General features: G+C 39.4%; 1 protein-coding gene across 2 annotated transcripts in view; it reads right to left on the reverse strand.

The window, feature by feature from the left end:
• Positions 1–25,109, reverse strand: part of brinp2 (bone morphogenetic protein/retinoic acid inducible neural-specific 2) — a 253,346-nt gene that overhangs the window by 137,306 nt on the left and 90,931 nt on the right. For both annotated transcript variants that reach the window (XM_023261639.3, XM_023261640.3), the window contains one exon: positions 12,504–12,968. In XM_023261639.3, coding sequence (XP_023117407.1) covers positions 12,504–12,901 — 398 coding nt within the window. In that variant the 5' untranslated portion in view covers positions 12,902–12,968. The remainder of the gene's footprint in view (positions 1–12,503; positions 12,969–25,109) is intronic.

The raw sequence follows: 25,109 nt of genomic DNA on the forward strand, positions 1-25,109 counted from the left end.
AGATGCATTTTTCCCGCATGTAAACGGGCTACATCTGAAAATCACACGCTTGGTGGGCGTGTACTTGCGGCCAGTAGGTGGTGTTCAGCTCCTGCTTCCTTCTTCTCCAACTATCCTGCCTGCTCCTGATTGGACAAACGCATCAACTCGGGAGCTGTCTGCTCCTGGATTTCAAGCTGGACCAACATGGCGGCTCGGTTGCAAACTTTCTCTTTTATTACAAAACAGTTGAGCGAAAAGTATTTCTGAAAGCATCTGAGGCAAGAAATAACCTGTGCAGCAGCTGAATCTGTCCTCATTTCAGTTCACTGACGGCTAGTTCAGATGTTTGACGAAAGTTTTGCGATGCGTCAGACCTCCACATTCTGCATCGAATTTGCATAAAATAGAAGTCGAGTCTACTTTATGCAAATGAGCTGCAGCCCACTCCGGAGAGATGCACCAGATCACAGCTCAAAATGCACTGCAACCAGACCAGCATGCAACGCAGTGCGTTTAACATTAACAATGATTGGGATGCGGGAAATTGCTGGATCTAGTGGACACGTACCTTAACACAGAGAGGAAAATAAAGTGGAATTTGGACACAGCTGAGCTTATTGGACGCAATGTTTCTCTAAGTGTTGGCTGCTTTGTCACTTTTTGACCCGACCCGTCCCATCCTGTGATATTTTCCATTAATCCTATCCGCATAAAAACTGTGTTATGCCTTGACCCGTCACTACACTGTGGTGTCCGATGCCACGCTGTAGCAGATCCTTTAAGCTCTGTAAGTTAAGAGTTCCAAGCAGATAAGACCCCATCGCTGGGTCATGGTTTGTCCCTCCAGTGCCCTACTGTTGGTAGATACCCACCACTGCTGACTGGAACTCTCATTCAACCGTGCTCCGACCCAGTGATCTGGTCATTTGGCCCCTCGTCAGAACTAGACTTATGTGTCACTGGCACAAAGGGACAGACCTCCAAACAATCCTCTTATGTGGAGTTGGAGTGGAACTTCTCCAGAGATCGCAGCTACTATAAAGGCAGCAAACTCACAGGAAAGTGCAGACATCATGACCTCATCCATTGATAGTTTTCTAGCTTGTTTAAGGCTGTAGCAGCTGATGTAACTTGGGCGATGATGAGATTAAAGGATTTAACGGATTAGGGTTAGCCCAGGAAAATGTGGCTAACATGTATTCCCATTTCCATTACCCCTGATTAAAAGCTAATGAGAGCAGCCAATTTTGCTCTTGCTCTATGGAAAGTTAATGCAGAGAAAAGCCTGCCGGCGCTTATTTTCCTTAATGATAATCAGATATTAGCATTAGTAAGGTCACCGGAGTACAATTAGAAACAAGAGACAAGTGCATTTTGCATGTGATGGAGTCGCAGTATTTACTGTGTCACTTGCTGCACGGCTTCCTTTCTCAATGACTTGCAGAAAAAGTAACAGCACATATAGTTAGGCGGTAATTAAAGTCTAATTGCACCATTATGTGTTTGATCTGGACTGTCGGTCGCTTCATTCAACTATCCATTGTTCCATTATGTTCACTATCTCCACCATCACTGATCAGGCTTAGGAAATGTTCATGAAATGATGTTCCTCGTTCCCCTCGGAAGTACTCTAATTAGCATTTCCATTACTGCACTAAAAATGTTTCATGTTTCATATTATAAGTCACAAGCAAGGTTGTTTTTGTAAAAGATCATTATAACATAATGAGACTATGATTAAATGAATTTAGTGATGTCGTACAATGAACTGGACTGACAAGAAAAATGTGACTTTATGTCAACTGTGAGCATCTGGATCCAAAGCTTAAAACAGGAATGTGTCTAGTTACTCATTTCATTCTTGCTTGGCACCATTTCCCTGAAGCTGTGATGTTGTTAGAGACCTCCGCCGGCCTTGTTTCACTGCCACTGTCATTGTTTTCATACACATTGGGCGGAAGTGTGCCAGAGTTCTTGAGGAATACTTCTGAGCAGGATGCGTTGGCTGAAATGCACAAGTGCTTTGTTGTCGTGGGCGGCGAGGGAGGCGGCAATCACGACGAAAAAGCAAAACACAATCCCAGAAATTTAGGAATGCGTTTACAGAGAACATACACAAAGGGGGTGGAAATAAATCTCTGAGGAGAGATGAGAGGTGGCAATCATCTCTGACATAACAAGGAACAACTGTAGGACTGCGAGTCACGGGGGCAGATGTGAAGTGAAGGCTTTTCTTGCTATGATGAGCTGGAAGAGCTGTTTGATTTATCTGTTTGCTTAGTGATCTACCTCATATAGAAAAGAAAACAGCCTCTACAGGAAATGCACATGAACATTTTATTAAAAGGGGAGGGCTTAATGCACAAAGAACACAAAAATATCTTAACCTGACAGGGTGGCTCACATTCAGTCTTGTGCAGCTAAACTACAATAGGAAAATGTACTGGGAAGGAAACATAATACTGACCAGATTTAGCATTTTATACACAAAAAAAGGAAATTTATCAATTACCATATTAGGCAAGTTGTAAAATGGTGTTAGTATATGATAAACAATGGATGTACACTGCAGCATTATTGAATGTTGAGACGACAAAGACACGCAAAAGCCACAAAGCTCTTGGAAAAAGATTGGTGAGGCAGTGTGATGCAGCCAGGTGCAAGCTCTGACAGCAGGTTTTTTGCCTCAGCCTCAGGGTTGGCTATCTGCAACATGTACACACACTTTGTAGTTCAGTAAAGTCATATAATAAGGACCGGTGCCAGTTTGAATTTGTCACGGCTTCCTGACGAGTCTGAACTCCAATACTGAAAAGAATCAGTGAACAATGTCGCTCATTTGTTCATTTGCTCCTTTCTGCAGTAGCGGTTTTTAGGCCTTTTTCTGCCTGATATTTGAGCAACTGCACATATTTATCTCCTCACAATTATAAGACAATGATTACACTTTACCTGGGTGCTAAATGTATCCAATAGTTTGGCATTTTCAGGCGTCCCCAAGCATAGACCAAATTAGACTTTGAAAGCAGACAGCAGTTGCACATGCGGCTCTATTCATGCTATAACAGGTATGCACTGGTTGGTCATATCATCATCACATCATGTCAAAAACAGAAAAACACTCCCGTGTATGTTTCTGAAATGCTGGCTGTGACTTTGCGCTTTTAAAGGATATAGCTGCTAGTCCGACTACATATTGGCCTGTAGCACCGTGTTTAAAACACATTCGAAACTGTCTCTGGGAATTTGGTACAGTAAATAAATGTAGCCCGTCATTCTTCCAAAATAAATCAATAAACAAATGCTGCCCACAAACCATGGCAGGGCTGAAACCAGAATATTATGAAATACTTGTGGGTTCCACATGTCATGACTCACAACTGACTTGTAAACCTATGTTTATGTTCCTGTATTTGCTTCTGTTGAACACCACAAGATCCAACATCTCGGAGCAGATGCCCTGGAGGACTATTACTATGACAGATTTCCACCAAAAAAAACTAAGTGGTTGGTAAGCCCTTTACATTCTCCTGAATACTGAGTCCATAACATCAGCATCCACAAGTGCAGCTAAAGCCATGGCCACAAGACTTCTGCTTGTCAAGAAAAATCCACTTAGGTTTTTGAACAAACATTGCTGTAGTTGCTCTGTGAGCCTCAGGTGTGCAGGTATCATACAGGCTGATGAAAGTTTCTACCTCTTACTTTCTTTTTCATACCTTTAACTTTGAGATTCATATTTAGGTACTAGGGGAAAACCAGAATAGTTATTTTTTATTATTTCACGGAGGGTGTTGTACTTGGTTTTAAGAGAGAGCAGTTTTTTTCCCTTTCCAAATTCAGACTTGATTTTATTATTCCCTTTTTTATCCCTGGAGTGGGGAGACACAATTTGCAGGGCTTAAGCTCCTCAGCAGCTTTCATTCAGTCAGTGGTATTATCTGTTCATTTAGTTTGGTTTAATAACAGTGAGCGACTGTGATATTTTGTCAACAGGTTGGATCATTTTGTTGTTTTTATTATTCTACTTCATGATACTGAAACACATTTTTTTTCAATTCACTATTACTCCTTTTTTTAAATTTTAAGGGTACAGTGATGAAGTTAAGGGGAGGATAAAAAATCCCCCTCTACCTCAGTAATTGATACAGTTTTGAAGACTTGGAGGCTTTTAAATAAGTTTAAAAAGTGATCTCTCCAGCTCCTTGCAAGCTAAATTTAGTTAAAAATTAACCAAAATCCCTCTGAGACATGCACTCCTTTCTGATACTCTGGCGGCATCTGAACATATTGTCCTCATCTGACTGAGTATCTTTTCTGTTGTGATGAAAATCTTACTTTTTACATGGTGTATATATATATATATATATATATATATAATATATATATATAATATATATATATATATAATATATATAAATAATATATATATGTATATGTATATGTATATATATATATATATATATATATATATATATATATATATATATATATATATATATATATATATATATATATATATATATATATATATATATATATATATATATATATATAAATCAATAATTACAATTTCACTATGCAGAAGATACTTTACCGGATCAGATTTATGTGATTCAGCAATACTAAATGTACTTTCAGTAAATCATAAATAAACTTAGTTTGTAGTTATTTGGAGAGCTTCAGTGTGCTATAAGTTGTCCATTCCACATATTAGTGATCTATGTCTAAATGATAGAATGCTGTCACTTTAGCAGACTGATGAAGCAGCAATGCCATGTATTCCATATCTGGAAAAGGTTTTGTTCTCTCCTTAAGATCTGAGCATCTCAACACAGTCACACATACAGTGAGAAGACTGTTTCTTGTGCTACTTAAAATATGTATGGGGCGCACTGTGCAGACCCCTTTTCATATTTTATGAGGCAGACAATGTACTTTATATACTGTGGGTACTGTTCCACTACTGTGCAATACAACATGCTGCAATGGCCAGGATTTCATTCCACTGTAAAGAAAAAAAAAATGTGTGGATATAAATAAATTACACTCATAAATCCCCTTCTGCTGCTGTGCTGAACTTCTGTAATTCTGCTGTCTGCTGCAAACATTCGTATTGATCATATGGAGGCTGCTGGCAGCTTGCATGCATTTAGTGAGCATGAGAACAACAAAAAATACCTAAAAACAACATCAAACAGAAGAGCAGCAAAGGCAACATAAGGCAGCCATCTGAACCCGATGACTCATGGGTAGCCTCTAGATAGAGAATGGATGAGAACACCAAAGCGGTGGAAGTTCAGCAACAGCTCTGTGACACAAATGCAGATGTTAGTGTTGACTTGCTTGCAAACCATCCATGCAAGCGAAAATAGTAAACGAAGGAGCAGTCGAAAAACAGCAAAACTCTGATAAAGTTTTTTTGAAACAGACAAGTGTCCCACAGCTAAAAGCGGAGCCATATGACAATCTGTCCCACTTATGTCACCAAACCTTCACCTGTCATTTCCACACTACACTCCCCCTTCATCTCTAAGTGATGCTGTCATTTCCGCTTGATTCAAGTTGAGGCGATGGGAGACGGAACGGAGGGAAAGACGGTGGAGAGGAAAAGAAGGGAGATGGATGGGGACAGGAAACCGCTGTCATTTTGGATTTTGGAAGAGACAAACCTTGTTTTTAAGAGAGTATGAAGTTCACATCGAAGGAACTGGTCACCTAAAAGTGCTGTTAAAGGAGACTTTTCTAACCTCCTGGTGTCCAATTTACCAGAGGAGCAGTAAAGAGCTGAAATAGAGACCAGCTGAGAGTTTAACTGACTGAACTGTACGTCAACTGGTCACATATCTTCACACACTCAGCTCATATTTCCTAAATATGAGTTAAGAAAAGACAACCATCCATAGAGAGAGAGAGAGAGGGAAAATGTGCCTAAGCCCATATGATTCACTTCAAAATGTTCCATATACATTTGTCTTTAGTCACAGTCAACTTCTTTAGCGGTCAAAGAAGAAAAAGGAAAAAAAAACAAAACACTGCCGCAGATAATTAGGACTTATCATTTTCAGGCAAGTCTGCATTTGTGACAGAACAAACGGCTGTGACAACATTCATGGCTACGAGTGAGGAGAATCTATTTTTAAAGAGCTGGGAGGGAGGAAAAGGAAGCCAAAGTAAAAAAAAAAAAAAAAAAAAGAATATTAATATATATGGAATCCAAGTCAAGGAAATAGAAATTTAAATTGCCGCTTCAGCGGATGAGGTGTGTATCTATCACATTTGGTATTAAATTTGGAATAATGATAATGGTGACAGGACCGGCATGAACTCCGGACCTGGCGCACGACTCCACTTTATCATTTAGAGACCACACAGCCTCTGGACACACAGACAAGCCTCCTAACTTGGCACACAACGTCCTGTCCAGGAGAAAAACAGCTTGACCCAAAAAGAAGATTCTACAGAACACGAAATCTGGTCTGCATGTTTTAGTTACGTTTGTTTCCTGTCTTATATGTGTCCATGCTGCAACTAAAGAGGCTTGATAGGAAGTCTGTCCAGACCCCCGCAGCGCTCATTCTGATTATTGCTATGTAAAGATATCAACAAAAAAAAAGACTTTTTAAACTAAAAATCTCTCAGATTATGTCCACACGGAGCTGGCTGTGTTTAACAGTGCTCCTCAACTTGGATGTTTGCCCTTCACAGCGCAGAATGATGGATTTGCACAAATTCTGATAGCATCGTCTGAGTTGCTGTCCCTCGGTATTTTGCAGTAAAAGCAGTTAAGGTTTAAGATTATCTTTGGGAATTTTGCCTTTTTTTTGATAGGGAAAATGGAAGAGATAGCAGGTGCAACATGCAGCAAAATCACCATGAGCTGGAACTGAATCAGGGTAACTACGTAATGGACAACAGAACTTGATGAAAGAAATAGCACACTTTTGCTACAGATACTTTCTAATGTTATGTCACTGCTTTGCGGTTGTCCACAATTCTTTTATCTTCTGTTATGTGCTACTGTCTGTGTGATCCCCTCTTATCTTTTGTTGTTACACCTTTCCAACTGTTTGCCAGACTGCTTGATTCGGTTACTCATTGTTCTTTTGTCTTACCCTCTGTCACTGATTAACAACCACATGCAAATTAGCCACTATTCACCTTGGTATTCACAAACAGCCATCTCCCTACCCTTTGATCGACCCTCTGACATCCCTATAAAATGTGTACTTTCCAAATGCTCTGGGTGGGCTTACCTTCACAGACTCATGCTCTGTGTTGGTAAAACCACCATATGCCAGAACACCAATAAACACCCCACTACAGGGGGGACAAGGACTAAGAGTGAAATTTCTTCAACAATATCATCATACATGGGACATCTGTTCTTTCCAAGTGAGCTCTTTTTGCCCTGGAAATCCATTTTTATTGTGTTTTGTGGAGGTGTAACATAAAAGCTGTCAGATTTAAAGATGAAAATATGTTACTTCTTTCATTCCTCAAACCCTCTGACAGCTAACTAGCCTAACTAACCAACCGTCATCCAGTTTTAACTGTAATGTTAGCATGTTCTTTTTAAAGGGGGCAGGAAGAGGAGCAGCTTATTGGTTTTCAGAGCAAAACAATTAACGTCATCTGGAAAAAAACAACAACAAAAAAACATCTTTGCAATATTTTGAGCTGAGAGAGAAACTGTGGGAATTTGTGAGATTAACTTGCTGAAAAAGGGCACAATATTGGACCTTTAAAACAGATGCTAAAATTGTTTGAATTGACCTCCACTGATGTGAACATTTCAGTGAAACATACTGTAGCATACAGCTTGTGTTAATTAGTTTAACATTTGAAATGAAAAAACTAAATATTTGCATTAATAATAGATTCCGAATCCCACAATAGGCAAGGAGGAGTAAATAAAACACATCAGAAACAAATTAATATTTCAAACAGATGTCTTGGAACATGTCTGGAGGGGATCCTTTGCTGGATTAATTTTATTTTATTTTTTTTTAACATATTTTGCAATCAGCCATGTTCAAATCGCTACCTAAAGCTTAACACAATTATCTGTGAGCACAATGAGAAAAAAAACATGTTCAAAAGAGCAACTAAGCAATCTGTTGGACTCTATTAAAATCTATTAGAAGAGCTCACAGTGAGCACAAGTCAGGAATATACACACAGCTGAGACTCACCAGAGACACGAGAACATGTCTCTCATTGCTTGCCAGACGTTGAATACGATGCAAAGCTGGGTTGTTTGTTGACCAATTAGCACAAAGAAAATACATTTAGCTGGTTTCCTCTATTTATACAATGTGTACAGAGATCTATATGGAATAATGGATACGTGTCATTTTCACATCCCAACCCTCGATCCAAATTTGGACCTTTTAAAAATTAGCTGACGTGTTTGGAATTTTAGATTTGGTGTATAAAAGCATGTCATAATATCAATTTTTCCTCATTATTATTATAATTTTGTTGTTGGTTGAAATGTCTGTTTTGGGATGTTATTGATAGGGACAGAACAAACAGAAAAACGGACAATTCAAACTGGACGCTCGCTGCTCAGAGCATTAGCACCCCTCTGTTATGAGCCCTAACCACTCAGCTATCAGGTCTCTCCTCTCCCCAGGGAGTTGCAACATCCTCCCCTCTAATTTTTTAGCTTATTTTAAGCTTAATGTGTTAGTGGGATAACCATTTTTACAGCCCAAATTACACTAGTGGAATTAAAAATTGCCCAAACAATGATAAATACAACAAACGGTTCTCTAAAGTCATTGTTCACAGCCAGTGTCACTGCTAAGGGAGCAGTAACACCGTGGCTTATGAGGGGCATTGACACCGTTAGTTGTAAAAGCTAACATCATTATATCATTGGTTAAAGGTTATGATACAGTTAACTTTACCAGTGTGCTGTTACAGTGCAGGTCAGCTCATTAAATGGCCATTATCAGCTGTTTTCATGCCCATAGATATCGTCTGTAGGAAGTCTTCTCCACCTTCTAGTAGGATAAATAGGTTATTGCCACCTCAGTTAATGGTGCCATGTTGTCACCTAATTTAATGGTGGTGTGCTGAGTTTTTCACTTATTTAGAGCAACAAAAGTTTGCATTAGGAGGTTGGAGTGTGGTAGCATTCGATGTAAATGCATACTTTGTACATTCACGACTATGCAAAGGTCAGCTAGAGTCCACGAAGGTCTAAGTGAAGTCTTGAGTGTGTTCCCTTGTGAATTACACATGGACAGCTGCAGACATGCAGTTTCAGTTACATTACTTTCTGGTCCGCTTGGAGTCCATGTTCCAAACATGTGCAGTAGATCGGCATCTTTGCAAACCATGCAAGCCCATTACTGCCCTTTTAGCATAGCGACTACTTGGACATCTGCAGAGAGACTGACATCGACTCTCATGGACTCGGGCAGAAGGTGAACTTTACATCACTATGCATTGTGTCAGCTCTCCAAGTCTGCTGGAGTCAGTGCAGACACCCCTTGCCAACGTTGCAGTGTAAAAGTGCACGTTCATGCAGCAACTACGCTACAAGGGTAGCAGCACAACTGCTTGGCAGTAGTGTGCGTTGGCGCTCATCAACTGAGCATGTTTGGAGTGTGTCCTCCAAAAGGACAAGGGAGAAGTATAATGTAGAAGAGTGATGCATTCGTAGTGTCTGCTGCTACCTGAAGGGAGTTATAATGATGACTTTCATCCAGGAAACTGGAGTTGAAGTCCATTGTGGGACCATAATTCTTGTTTTACTGTTTGTCATATGCTTTGTTTACTTGCTGTTTAATAACTTAGGTTAAATATAGTCGCCAAAATTATTTGTAGTAATTTAAGTTTCGTAAAGATCACAGTTTGGATTAAAATACATTATTCTGCTATGCTAACGACATGTTACAAAGCTCCATTATTATAAGGTTTGAGGGTAATGGATCCACTAGAGCAGGGCTGTGAAACATACAGCCCACGGGCCAAAACCGGCCCACCAGAGGGTCTAATCCAGCCAACAGTCTGACTTTACAAAATGTAAAAATTACAGAAGAGATAAAAATGAAGCCTTGATAAAGAAGCATCCATTGCATCAGGCAAAATGCATACATCCTGTAACTATTTTGAAGCATTTAATCTTCTTTTTCACACTAACTCTTGAATTAAACAGTTACATTGGGACATGGAAAAATAAAAGACTCTCCATTATCCTCGCTTAATTTTACAGTTTTTTTTTTGGTTTGGAAGCACAACTGCTGCTGCAGTTCTTCAAAAGCCGACTTCGTTGAAAGTGAAATTTAAAAATTCAAAAGATTTTCATCCATTCATGTTTTATGAGTTTGGAATTACAAGCTGTCAGGAAGTACATAATCCTAAACTGTCTTTGCATTGCATCGCCTGGGATAAGCGAGAGCGAGAGAATGTACAGATGTTCATGTTTCTAGGACTGTAATAAATATCTGCCATAACTTTTTTATGTTGCAAGTTGTAATGACTGCTCAGAGAATTCTCTTTCAAGTCTACCAGTTCAGGACTGCACTACATTTTCCATGATCCGGCAGAGTTCGTGAATCAGAACAGAGAGAATCGGCAAAAAGTCTGAGGGATTAAAGAAAAATGTGACACAACCCACACAAGCTGCATCACTCTATTCTGTGCCCGTCGCTCAAAATTAACACTTACGCTTATATCTACTCACACATTACAGTAAGACTATTTAAAGCTTTGACTTTAATCTGCCAGATAAAATACATTTAGCATTCCCTCTGATCCATGTTTAGTCACTCTTTAGAGTCCAGCTCAGAAGACATTTTATTAAGTTCAACTAGGAAAGCCTGGAGGAATCACAGCAGCACAGCTTACTATGAAATAACTTCAATCCCAAAATAAAGACACTGCATACTGTCTGTAAATAACAGCTAATTTCATATTAATTCTATAATTAAATACCCAAACTACAAGCAACGACTAAATCCTTGTAGAACTAACTATATGCGAAGGAAAGTTTGAGCTTTTCCTTCCTTATTTATCTCCTTGAGCTGACAAACACAATCCTTCTTGGAAGATGAAGGAGATGTTGCTGTCTGACAATCACAGACAAATCACAGGGCCAGTGATGGAGTTGGATTTCTAAGCATTCAGCAAGTTTTTATATAAACAGCTGAGTTTGACATTGACAGGTCATCTTTTTAATACAGGTTTTCTTATGGTGCTTCTTGATCGAATTCCTGACTTGCTACATTTAACAACATAAAAGATCAATTTTCAAATTCATTATGGGAATTTTATAGAATATTATTTATTAGTTGATATGTGTTTTAATATTGGCTGCTTAGTATTAACCTCTATCATTTGAATACAGGTGTTAAAATCATTGGCAGCTTACATGCTACAAAAAAAGATTTTTTTTTTCTTTTTAATGAAAGCTGAGTATTCATTTTTCTACATTTTAATAGGGTTCAATATTTTAAGTAATTTTGTTTTTTTAATGTAATGGGGCACATGTCTTCTTTGGTTTGAGGCATGGAGGTGGCATCACCACCGTATCCTAAAAAGTGACAGTAACAAATTGGCTTTTTGTTGCCCGAAACAAGTGATGAAGGCAGTCCTTCTACTCAGGAATGTTACAGTTTGACATTTGGATAGGTGGTACTACCTAAGACAAGAACACAGGAAGCTGCACCGATCTAATGGAGATGTGATGAAAAAGAATAGTTTTTCCCTTTATTCTGGTAGTCTTGCATCTCTTTGTAGTTGTTTTGTGTCTCTTTGTAGTTGTTTTGTATCTTGTTTTCATTCTTTTTTGTCTTATTTTGGTCTTTTTGCATTTCATTGTCATTGTTTTGTGTCTTCTTGTGGCTAATTGATGTCTTTTGTAGTTGTTTTGTTTGTGGTTGCTTTGTGTCTCATTTTTTGGATATCCACTTGCTTTCTTTCCCTTTCCTTTTGTTTTGTTTCCTTGTTTTTTTTCTGTGCAGTCACTTTTAGTCTCATTTTATTTATTTTTTTTGCATTTTTTTGGTTCAATCAGCAGAGACAAGCAGAACACACACTGTTACGTAACATGCTTTTTGTATTACAAGTCTTCATTACATTGTAATACACTGCATTACAAGGGAAATCATTTCGCTGTTTTTTAAAAATTATATTAGTGCTAATTTTATTTTAATATTGTAAAGACATGAGCCTGAAAAACAGATGCCATCTAATGCTCAAAAATCACACCAGGACTTCTACGCAGGGTTGTAATTCTTCACCTAACATGGTAATTCCTTACAATGCTATACTGTAACACCTGTAGCAGCATTCAAGAGGAGAAGAAATGTGTTTTTGGCCAAACATATGGCTAGACAAAAGAGAAGACATGAGAGGATTTTGCAAACAAAAGGATACTCTGATGCACATTTAGATTTAAGTGAGACCATGTGTTTTCCCTCTCGACTTGCTGATCTGATAAATCCTGCATTTAGTCTATTTTCATCTGCCACTCACACACACACACAGTTGCAGACCCCTCTTACCTGTAAATCTTGTATCTGGTAGAAAATCCCTGCTGGAACCTCTCCCTGAACTCGGTGTACTCCGGACATCTGTGGAAAGGCCCCTTCTCAGACAGCAGCCAGTCCAGCTGCCCTCCGCTCTGCCTCGTGTTGAAACCAAACGCCGAGGTGCTGGACGGGGACGATGAGGAAGAGGACGAGGAAGAGGAAGTTGACGAGGACGAGGGGGACGACAGGGAACTGTGGAACACTTTCCCGCCGTGTCCCCCGCCACCCACTTGTTCAGCTCGGGTGGGCCACGGCAGCCATAGCAACGCCCACGGCAACCATAGGAGCATCAATGAGGATGCTGACCATCTAGCAAGGCAGGCGGAGCCATAGGAGCACCTCTCTCTTCTCATTGGCCAAGGAGTCGCCATGGTCCCGGTGGTGATGTACTAGGGCACCTGGGACCGGCATTTCTTCTGACAGTCACCTCTCGCTGGCCTGAATAGGAAACAGAAACATTTTACTTTAATTTCATGTCAACATGTTGAAACTTTTTTTTTGTATAATTCATAGCTTGCTGTCACTGACAGACATCACTGTCCACATATTGTGATTATGAAGGCAGCATAGTGTCCCTCAAAGTGCTATTTACCAAGTTAACATCAATCAAAGCAGTGTGACTGTCTTCATGTCTGTCCTGTACGTTCACATGAAAGGTATTCTCTGCATGTCTGAGACACTCATAATTATTATTATTAAACCATGCACATTAATTAAATGGAGAAATCAGAGGGGTACTGCTTTTGTTCTTCCACAGAATTTCTTTTTCCATAAAATTACATTTACTGATGAGTGCACTGCTTTTGTTAAAATGTTATCTGGCCTCATTTTGAGCTTTCATTTCAAGTGTCTTATATATATATGAATAAAATTGAGGTTGAATTTCATTTGCTTCCGTTTATACTGAGTTACACATGTATCTGCATCAGCCAGACCTAAATTTGATTGCATCTTCTGACGCCCAGAGCATATCAGTATCAGCACTACTTCAGTCTGGAGGGTGGTGATAATACATTTGAAGCTCCTCAGCTACAGCCAAAAACCCCAGGTTGAAGAATTAAGTGTGTCCGTTAGCAGTTTATTTATAAAACCCACAGTGTAGTTTCATAATGTATGTATGAATTTTACAATCTTCTTGTCTCCTCACTCATACAGAGCAAAAGTTTGTCACCACACATGCACAGATCATTCAGCTTTTGCACTGTCCAAGTCACTGAATAAAACCCTTTTTTTAAACCTCTTTCATTTCAGAAAACAACAACCTCTGAGCTACAACCTACATACTGAAAATGGCAAGCTATACCAAAGTTTTGGATCATGCAACAATTCAGGTCTGCTTGCTTCTTTTGGTGAATTAGCCATTTTATTGAAAGCGTTCGATTTCCTGCATGCAAATGTCCCACCAAAACAGTTCCCCCCAACATTATTTTGCAGGAGCATCATCACTGCATCCTGGGCACAGCATTGCCCCGAAGTCATTCATTAGATCTGTCATTTGCACATTCTGTTCATTTGCACATTTCTGTATCACTCTTGTATATTCTGTTGATCTTTTTTTCTACATTACATTTTCTATATTTTTATCTTATTTTATTTTATTTTATTTATGTTTCGGGCCTTGCAGCTAGAAGATACCCAGTCCGCATTTCGGCCTGGGCTTGGGATCTTTCTGCATGGAGTTTCTAAATTGTCCATTGGAGTGAATGTGAGTGTGCGTGTTTGTCTCTATGTGTAGGCCTGTGATAAACTGGTGACCTGTCCAGGGTGTCCCTTGCCTTCAACCTAAGTCAGCTGGGATAGACTCCAGCCAGGATTAAGCGGTGTATAGATAATGGATGGAGGGATTTTAGGTTATTTTATTTTAACTTCACTTCCCTAGTGTTGTCTTACTGTGTAGCCCCTCATTGGGCAAGTGATCATATTTGTTAACTTCCACACGCATTAAATATGATGTTGCCCCCACCTCTCAGTGAGGTGAAGAAGCATGTGGTTTTCACTCAGCCAATCAGTGAAGATCACTCTATGATACAGCACACTACATTGTGGCATTTGATCAATTAGCAGAGGCCTGGAATGTAGCAAACTTTCTCTTTTCTCTAAAGTTAGAAAAAGATGGACTTGTGGCTCGGTCCTCTCCCATACTTGAGGTCGAAACATCAAAACTAACCATGATTAGTTAATGAAACTCACACGTTTCACAGTTGAGTAGTTGTGGTAAGTGATGACATAAATTCTTTGGAATTTTTTTTCCTACTAACGGGCAAGAACCATATATGGTAACTTCATTAACCTTGAATTCCGCTGTACAAAGTAGGAAGCATCATGAGGGGCCCATGTCTTATGTTCTTCATTGGTAATCTTAGTAGGTATATGCTGACCTGTCCACTAAATATCAGCTCCAACGGATTCCGCTGTTATAACTTACTTTTCTGTGTAATCTCAGTCTCTCCACTTCAGTGCCTTTGCACAACTTACAGACAAGAGCAGCTACTTAGCTGTGACTGGAGCACATGACAGGAGTAGAGGTAGCATGGTGTTCAATTTTCCACTTCCAATAACATGTAAATATTAAATAAAACCCATGGATTATTGCTTCTTTGCTCCTACAGGGCAAAGCCACAAGCTGTTGTCACATTCAATAATATCTGCCAGGTGGACTGTCAGTTGAAGCATTTACGGCACAAGCAGTCAATACTTGCAACAAACCACTGAGTCAAACCTTGAGAATTTTGCTGATACATGGCTACATGAGATTTGTGAAGGCAAAACACTGCACAGCTGTGTAAAATGCCAACAGACATGATTTGACACGTGTGAAAAGTTATCAGGAATTAAGTTTTTGGACTGTCATGCTGCAGCAGAATGCGTTGGCATCTACACTGAGCAGCTGGACTAGTTTTATTCAAATGAATATGAGAACTCCGGGCCAATAGTGGGTCACAATATTGCCTGAAACAGGATCCCTGCAGCGGTAGAGTGGCATTTTGGCATCACCTGCAACAACTTTAGGGAACTTTCAGCCCAGTATACCCAGGAAAAAAGACTTGATTGGACTATACAACATAGTGAACTCTATTCAAAAGCAATGTTGAGCATTAACATAGTGCTGTGCTGTTTATGTAATGAAGTGAAAGAACTTGATGTGAAAATTAGCAGTATCCTCCTAAGAGGACATTCTTAGTGAAACACGATACAACACTGTATGTACTTTGAAATTTGCAGCTTTGTAACCAAACATGAATTTATACTTTAAAGCAGACTTAAAGATGTGTTTGAAAGCTCTCGGAGAAGCTAGCAAGTGGACACTGAAGAACCAAAATCAATTTCAACAGATTATACATCATCGCTCTGGTGATTGCAGAAACTGCCACCATGAAGCTGTTCGTTCAGCAGAGAAACTGCATTTTCTACTATAAGCTGATGAAAGATGAAGCCTCTCCCATGTCTCAATGTAGCCATTCATTTATACAATATATGGCTCACACAGAGCCGAATAAGAAACATGACCCTGGAGAGCAAAGTGCATTTGTAATGGTGCCGACGTGATTTTAGAGTTTATTTTTCAACATACCACGCGTTCCTTTGACAGCTCTGCAAAATGGAGCAAAAACACGCCTTTCACACCAAACTCAAAGCTCTGAATAGTTTGAAAACACATTCTTGGTGTACTCAAATAACTTGACACTTGCAAGAATTTCTGGATTGGCTTCAAAAAGTAAGACCGGCAAACAAAGAAAATGACATAGCCGTCAAAGAGAAGTTAATCGCAGGGGTGCAACCTTGCAGGGAACAAATGTGGAGGGACTTTATGAAAAGGTTCTGAAGGACTGAGAATCCTTAAGCAGCACTTAAAACACACCGTCTGAAGAATGCACATGGTTGCACCACAGTGACATGCCTGACTGTTTCTTGATATTTTTGATTTTGGACAAGCATGTCATCACCTGCCTCCATACAGATCAGCAGGTGTTGTGTGGCGGTCGCACAAGCCATGCTACAGATCAGGTGTGAAGACTCCAAACCCGTCGTCAAACACACAATGCATCAACACTCTCACTAAGGTCCAAAAGACTTTACGGTGCCCTTCAGAAGAGTCGAGGCTTGCTCTTTATTTCATTGTTAATGACTAGCAGGATTGCTGGGTGGAGTCTTCGGGGACAAATGAGCATTTTCAGAGTGGATATGTAAAGTAGTGGAGGAGATGCTTTAAGTGGATTGGGATCCTGAGTATTCCCTGTTTATCTTACAAACAAATTAGAGAATTAATTTCAGGTGGATAAATGCAGGCTCAGACATGAAAAAACAATACTTGGGGTTCTGCATTTTTAATTTTCGCCTGCTGCACCAGGAGATTACTGCGGTTTGAAAAGGCAATTAGTAAAGTCATCTGTCAAACGAATGTATTTATGCAACTAAAAGCAGGATGAAACTTGATGAAATAAGACCGTATGCTCTACCGTTAGATGGCCCAGACGTAGAACTGATGTAAAGTAAAAATGTGCCAACTTTTGGTTATTGAATTCCGTTTTGCTACGTCCTGAGAGGCGCCTAAATCACATGCTGTGAAAAAAGCAACGTGTGAAATCCAGCCCTGGTTTAAAATTGCTATCTTCTGTATCTTTGGAGTTGCTTTGCGTTCACAATATTATACCATTATGTATTGTTATGCTGGTAATATATTTTAAAAGTTATAATACCTTAAGTTTACACCATGTTTTGATTACTCCACATACAATTTTCTACAAAGCATATGATTTGTCCTCACACCAACAATACATGTTTTACTTTACGATCTTCCAGCTGTACGTGTGTGTGTCTGTGGAGGACACACACACACACATGTACACACACATGTACAGACATCAAAACATCAGTCATTACTAGAAGATTCATCATTATGTATTTTATGCATATGTCTTAACTCTGGTCTTCAGTCTAATAGCATTTGCCATAATTATATCATCTTTTACTTTTAGCATATTGCACCCAGAAAATATTACACTAGAGTAGCTTGTGAACATCACGTCCATGAAGTGATCAATGAACATGATAGCAGTATTTATCTCAGAACTACATTTCTCTTTGTTCCATGTAATGGAAAACCAACACAAAGCACAATAAAGGTGGACTGTTGGGTTTGTGTCCTGACTTAAATCTATTCAGCGACAAGGCAATATGGACTTTTCACCACTTAACGGTTGTTGATGCTGATCAACGGAAACTACATGGGAAGACGTGCATGCTGCGGTTTGACTAACATAAACCCAGCCTCATTATTTATGAGCCACACCTCATGCATTTTGCAGCATGTCTGACTCAGGGTTTAATCTGAGTGTCAGTGGTTTTATGAATTCATGGCGTCCTCCCTGTGTGAGAGTCGCACTATTGATGATGTCTCGTGTGGTAATAGTTCATTATGATGTCCAAGATCTATGACAGAGTAAAAACCAAACAGGATAATTTAATTATTTTAAACAATTATAGTGCAAATCGAATCAGAATTAGAATATCTGTGAGAAAGATTACAATTACATAGTTTACCCAACTCACTCAGCCTTATTTAAAAACATATCATTCTCTTAATTAAGAATTGTGATTGTTTAAAAATATTTATTACCATTAAACTGTGCTTAAATCACTACAACAAGATATCATTGCAAAAACAGGTATTTTGTGACTTGCCAGGTGTGTTATATTTGACATTTTCCTCATTTTACTGATAGAGAATCAGTGCTGAATTATGTTTCTAACAAGCTTCAGTTGCATTTTGTAATTTTGTAGGAGTACAAACATCAGTTATAGACATTTTGTATCAGTTTAAAAGGGTTAACAAGCAAGGTTTATGTCCAAAGCTCAGCATGGAACAAAGTATCTTTAACTAATAAGAATAAGAATAAGAATAAAGCCTGCTGTATTGCAAAGACAAATAACCAGGAGAGCTCGCAGCACCAGCACATGCCATACCAATGATGTTCATGCAGGAATTCCTAATTACCCACTGAGCCATAGCTATCGGTATCTCTGGAAACCTCAAATTCTCTTCTAAGCATTTGTATAAAAAAGATTTTTATTGTCTGGAAAAAAAAAGAATTCTAAACAGTTTTAATCTATCTCCTAACAAGGAACAATACATCTGCTTTTCTACCCAGATTTTCTTTTGTTAAAACAGCATTTTGTTGTTTCTTTCAGATTTATTTGAGGTTATCAGTGAAAAATGGACCTGTACAGAAAACCAAAGGTGGCAAAATTAAAATTAAATGGATACTGGATAATAATGTAAATCCTTTTTAAAAATTATATACATGTGTTGTTATTTTTTTAACTTTAGGGTTGATATGTTGTTGTCAGAACATCTTGGTTCTGCGGTAATAAATGAGATTTTTCAGGCAGTAGCATTCAGCATTTACGGAACAAGATAAAATACACCAAAAACTGACTTCCACAAAAAAACTATGTTACAACTGAGGCAGGATTCAGGAGGATAAAGCGACTTTCTCTCTTCAGTCCAAACAAATTAAAACGACTTTAATCAACTAAATCATGAACGCAAACATCGTGCTGCTTGATTCCTAGATTCTCCTTTTCTGCTTCTCATGAATACATAAACATGTATATACATACGTGTACATGCCAGGCAGCTCATACATACATGTCGGAATCGATGTTGATTCACAGAAGAAAAAAAACAAAAAAACTGCGTTGGTTTTCCACTCCACGGAGCTGTGAGATTTGCCTTTCAAATGAAGTTCTGTAACTTCTTAAAACGCTACCTCTCGCAGAAATAAGCATTTGCCATAACTGCCAGGCCTCCTTCTCCTCTGAGACTCCCCCGCTAATTATAAAATGCATAAAACATGCTGCGAATGCCAGCGAGACAATAGAGGGAAATTGTGAATTTTTAGCCCTGACATTTAATGTTCGCCTTGCATTATTCACACAGCCTTTGCGTATTTACCCTTCCCTCTAACCCTACCTGGGGGGAGCAGGGGGTACGGGGGAGAAAGGCACGGACATCTCGAATCCATATTAGAGGGGAGGGAAGGAGAGAAGGGGGGGAGACGAGGAGGGGAGCGAGGGCATCCAGGTGGAATGGAAAAATCGACCACGTGTCGTGCTTAAATAACATCTCAGAGACGACGGTGGAGTCAAGGGGGAGACGGGGCTTATGTTTATTGGATTTTTTTTTCCCCTCCCTTCGCCTTTGCTGGGCTTAGCAGGTGAGGAGTGAGTTGTTGTTGTGTGTTTGCACAAAACAGGAGAAGGCAAGAGGGAAAGGGTGGAAAATGAGAAACACGGGGCAAGCTGTGAAGGACAAGGGGGGGCGAGAAAACAAGGATCGACACGATGACAGACGAGGGGATGTGTACTCGGTCTCTTGAAAAGCAAAAGTTTCTCTTTAAACCTCCCACACAGCTGCAGAGTCACCAAGTCAAAGGCTGAGGTGAGAACAGTTTATTCACTTAAATAATCCGTGCTGCAGTTGGGAGGTCAGAAAATTACATTGGGAAGCTTTTGTTCCAGCTTTTTTTTCCTTTTTTTTCCAAGTCGGACAAAATTACAACCTTCATTTTTCTCTGCGGCGGAGAACATGAAACTGCAGCAGAATTCATCAGCTCGCTATCTGTGTGCTGCAATTACCGCAGCTGGGAAGCCTTATTGGATCTGACACACAAATGTGTTTCGTGTAGCCCGGGATATGGGGAGGTGCGCAGATTTTGCTTCTTCCATGCATGTGTGTCCGTGTGCATATGCTGCCAAAAGCACCTGGCTAGGCCCCTGGCAAGCATTAGAGCAGGTGGAGGTCCATCAGCATTAGAGGCCAGCTGTATTCCTCAACCCCAGCAGCTCACTACTCACCTCTCAGCGTTTATGCGAGTTCAGCAGCAACGGCCGACCAGCTGCACACCTGCTCCCACCCCCCCTGTAAATGTACTGCACACTGAGGATGGGAGGAGGGTGAGGATGGAGGCGGGAGCACGGGAGCAGAGGAGGATTGATGCTAACAAAACGGGATGACAGTCACGGAGAGACAAACGAGGTTAAGAGAAAGCGGCAGAAGGAGAGACGGATGGACGAGGAAGAGGATGGCAGGGAGAGAGGAGCTCAGATCTACATTTTGATTTCGGTGCGAATAGCAAAAGCTGGCTGGAGGGCAGGAAGTGGATGCCAGATTTCTCTGCTTGGACCTTCACCAGGCTGTCGATTATTATGAAACTCCTCCAGGTTATCTGGAGGAGTTTTTTTTTCCTTGCAGAATCCAGGATTCACTTCAAATACAGAGTGTGCTTTACTTTCGCCGTCATGCCTCCACAGAATACGGAGTGAACCAGGGAGTGGCCTGAGAAGGAGCTCATCACAACACATTCTGGTTGTTTTTTCTCTTTCAAGTTTTCAGAGCCAACGCAACTTCTTTTTTCCAGTTTCTCTGTTTATGGGTCAATATATAATTACATAGTCGACATTTTTGCTGTTTTCAGGCCTAAAATCAACATGGCCACCTATAATCAAACACCACATGGCATTTTTACACAAGGATTCTTCTAAATATTATATATACAATTGTGTAAAATTGAAATTGAAAGCTATTTATAAAGATATTGTAGTAAAGCTGTTGACATGCGATAAATCCACACTTGACTCACACATTACTTTATATTAAATAACTCAGAAAGCCTTGGAGTCTGGCCAGTCTGTTCTTCAGGAGGAAATGACATCATGTGGAGCAGGTCATGTGATCTGGAATTAACACACTTCCTTGAGAGGTGTTTTTGTAATGAGGAACTTACACATACAATTTGTTATTTTCCATATAAAATTTGATATATTGTGATCGTCAGCAGGCAGAACGTAGCGCTCACTTGTTGTCATAGTTACAGTGATGCCATGCTGCTTTCAATGATACAGAAATCTTAAACAAATCTGTGGATCCAGACTACAAGCCACATCACTGCCAAAATCTTATCAGTTGGTCCTTCTGTCATTTCTGACCTCCTCTGAAAATTTCATCCAAATCTGTTGCTCTGTTTTTGACTATTGTTACGAACAGACAGACAGATGCCGATCGTCACATAACTCTGCCACATTCCTTGGTGGAAAAATAAGACACAAGCTCGTCATCATGAACATATGAATATGCATTCAGCTGAGCCAGATATCACTGTATTGTTCTGGTAGCCCAAATAAAGGGCCAAAAAATGAAAATAAAGATGGGCCCAAATGTAAAACAACCCATTTTTCTGTGTATCAAAGTCGAATCATTTACCATATAATTAATGCCTTCCTGCCTTAGAATGGTTAAAATTCAACTGTACACCATTGCTTCCTCTAGAATACATGGATCTATGAATTGCCTGCCTCTTCGTCCACCCATCCCTACCCACTTGAGCAGCTCAAGCACAATTCTGCTCAAACCTTACCAAAGCTGCTCCACACTGCACAATGGGAAGCAGTGATTTTGGAGTAATCAAACCATACAGAAAACAATTCTAAAAAAGAAAAGTGATACAAAGTCAAGGTAAGCAAGGTAATTAACTTGATTTCTACCAGAGGGAGGTGGAAGAGCATCGTTACTACCGTTCTGAGAAAAAATGTCCATATTCTATGTGAGGCTTGTTGAAATGCATCTTCTTGCTTTCTTCATTTGTACAGATATTTTTTTATGCATTTTAAGTAGTTGCATCCCACTTGAACAAGGCACTCCAACATTGCATGAGAATAAGAAAAAATATCATTTGAGGGGACCTTTGACAGTAGAAATCATCACTAATCAGTCCTCAGATAGACCTGAAGACGGAACTCTTTGTCTGACAGATTGTTGCAATTTCAGTACTTGCAGTGTATTGTGTCACTTTCACAGTCTTGCAGAAAGTGACTTTTTAAAGAAGATTGTTTCAGAAATTCCAATTCTAAAATGCCAGCATGACTTTCAAGAAGTTATCCACCGGAGGAATAGAATAATAACACGAGACTCATCGTTGGCTATATTTGTTCAAACAAGCCTCGTGATTAAAAATGCTGAAACCAGTAACACTGTGTGTCAGCAACAGGAGATAATTTGTCTATAAATATTCTGAAATCAACTTGACAAGTTTGGATGGAACACAAAATCCATCCAAATCTTCCCACTCACTGAAGGCAAACAGACTCCATAGAACGCCACTCAGCATCTATTTTACAGAACTCCGCAATCTGTCTGCATCAAATTAAACCACTTCAATTGATCTCCGTCTTTAATTCAAGCATGCATTTTTTTTTCTTTTTTTTCTTTTTGTTGGGGGCTGGCATGGAGTGTTCAAAGCAGCTTGTTGACAAACCCCACCCAAAAAAGAGAAAAAAAACTTCCTGATTAAAGCAGGCCGCATTAAAGCATGAAAGGTTGATAATCGTGCTCGAGCCAAGTCCTACATGTAGCTGTCAATAATTCATGAGGCCTTCTCAAAAACCAGCAGAGACGATTAGGAAGCCCCGGCTCCACCCTCCTGAGCCCCTTTTACTAGAAACTTGTTAGCAATCTGGCGGAAAAAGGAATGATAAAGGGTTTTTTTTTTGGAAAAGGCGAATATGACCTGGAGTTAAAAAAGTGTGACCGGATTAATCAAATGAGAAGAATAAACAGGGGCAATAAAAGGCATCTGATTAAAAAGAGAAAAATGTAATTGGGTTTTTCTCATGGCGCCTACAGGCTGAGTGTGCTTTGGAACAAGCAGGTGGTAGGAACACCCCCATGCACAAAACACACACATGCACACAACTGTATTAGGAAGCAGCCGAGCCAGCAGTAATGTCAGCACGCAGCACAACGCCGATAATGTCAGGAGACACACTCTGATGGCCTGTGGTTGGAAACTGGAACCCCTACAAATTATATGCTGTGTTGGCTTCCTGAGAGTCTGTTCATGTTTCTGTGGAGTGTATATTACATCCTTGTATGTGTGTGTACGTGTGTGTATGAAAGTCTTATCAATGCGTTCTCTGGCCAATTTCCAGCTAAACAAACAAACAGCCATATGGTCAATTAAGGCCCATTAATACCTCTGCTAACATCTTTACCGGCTGATAATTAAGAAAACAGCAGCCTGTCAGCAGCACGCTCTGCTGAAAGTCATTTTGCAGCTCCTCACGTGCCCAACACACTCATCGGTGTTTGCAAAGTCAGAAAACCTTCCTCTCACTAACACCTTGCTTGAAACGCTTCTTTGAACACAGCCATGTTCAGCTAAAGGGACTCCGACCTTATTGTAAGACCCATACTGAGCTCCAACCTGAGGCTAGATTCATTATTTTCCCTGGTTATAGCTGAATTTGATTATCAATAAAGCACATTCTTAAAGGAGAAAATGCCCCAAAAATATTTACAATCAATCTGTTGTTAAAGGAAATAACTGTCAGATACATTGGTAATGAAAATAATTAAAAACAAAAGGTGCTGGTTGCTGAAAATACCCAAACAGTGCTACTATAATACAACCTTGTCTGAGGTTTACTGTGTGCCAATTACTGAGCAAACAGAGAAAATACAAAGTTCATAAAACACAGTCTAAGTATAAACGAGCAGAAAATTTGAACGTGTATAATATGCAGTTTAGAATTTACAAAAATAATCCACGCATTTTGTACAATTAAATTCTATCTATTAGATATCAGACATAGGTTGCTTTTCATGTGAGTGATAATAAAATAACAGGAAAAATTTAAGCAAATAGTACTTTATGTGTAGAAGAATACTGTTGAAATTTAACTTTACCGAATACAGGAAAAAATAAGTTAGAAAAATGTGTCAAATTGGTCACAACAGACAACCGGGGTGCAAAATGTATTCAGATCATTTAAGTCTGTGAAATTAGAAGTGTAGCAAGTAAAAAATATTAGATGTTGGATGTATGGATCAGATGTGAAATTCAAGGCCTGCATTCAAAGTGTCCCTTAAGAAAAACTAGGTAAGTATTATGTACTTCAAGCATCAAAAGAAAGATTTGGATGCAATTTTTTATCCTTCTGACCTCCAAAACCTACCAGTGTGTTCAAAAGGCATGTTATCTGTTAAAAAGAAAAGAAAATCGACAAAAATACACCATTTATCTTTGCCAGAAACTGCAAAAACTTGTGATTTGCAGTTTTGACAGTAAAATGAACCAAATTTAGGTTCAAAACAATTAGATCTCACTGTATTCTACATGTCTCATTTAAAAATTTGCCAAAAATGAAAGCATTTGAAACAGATTCTGCAAAAATATAGCAATCCTTTGCTCCTCGGCACCATTAAAAAGTCATGAGTGACTCAGCTGCAACCAACATTCACTTAACAAAAAGCAAAATTCAGCTGAACTGAATGCTGTAGCATGTAGAGCCATCATTTTCCAGTGTTGGAGAATCCTGTGAGCAATTTAAAATGTTAAATTCAAGTTTTTATTTTTTTATTTTTATGCAATAAATAATACGGAAAATGGACCAGCCATAGCTCTTATTATTTACCATCCTGCAAAGTCTTATTTTAGGTACTGTTGAAAGGATTAATACTAAAAAACATTCTGGGCCCCACTTCTTAGTGCATCCTTTCCATTTGCTTCTCCTCTGCTGTGT

Source organism: Amphiprion ocellaris, chromosome 10, assembly GCF_022539595.1.
Source record: "Amphiprion ocellaris isolate individual 3 ecotype Okinawa chromosome 10, ASM2253959v1, whole genome shotgun sequence".
Taxonomy (NCBI): Eukaryota; Metazoa; Chordata; class Actinopteri; family Pomacentridae; genus Amphiprion; species Amphiprion ocellaris.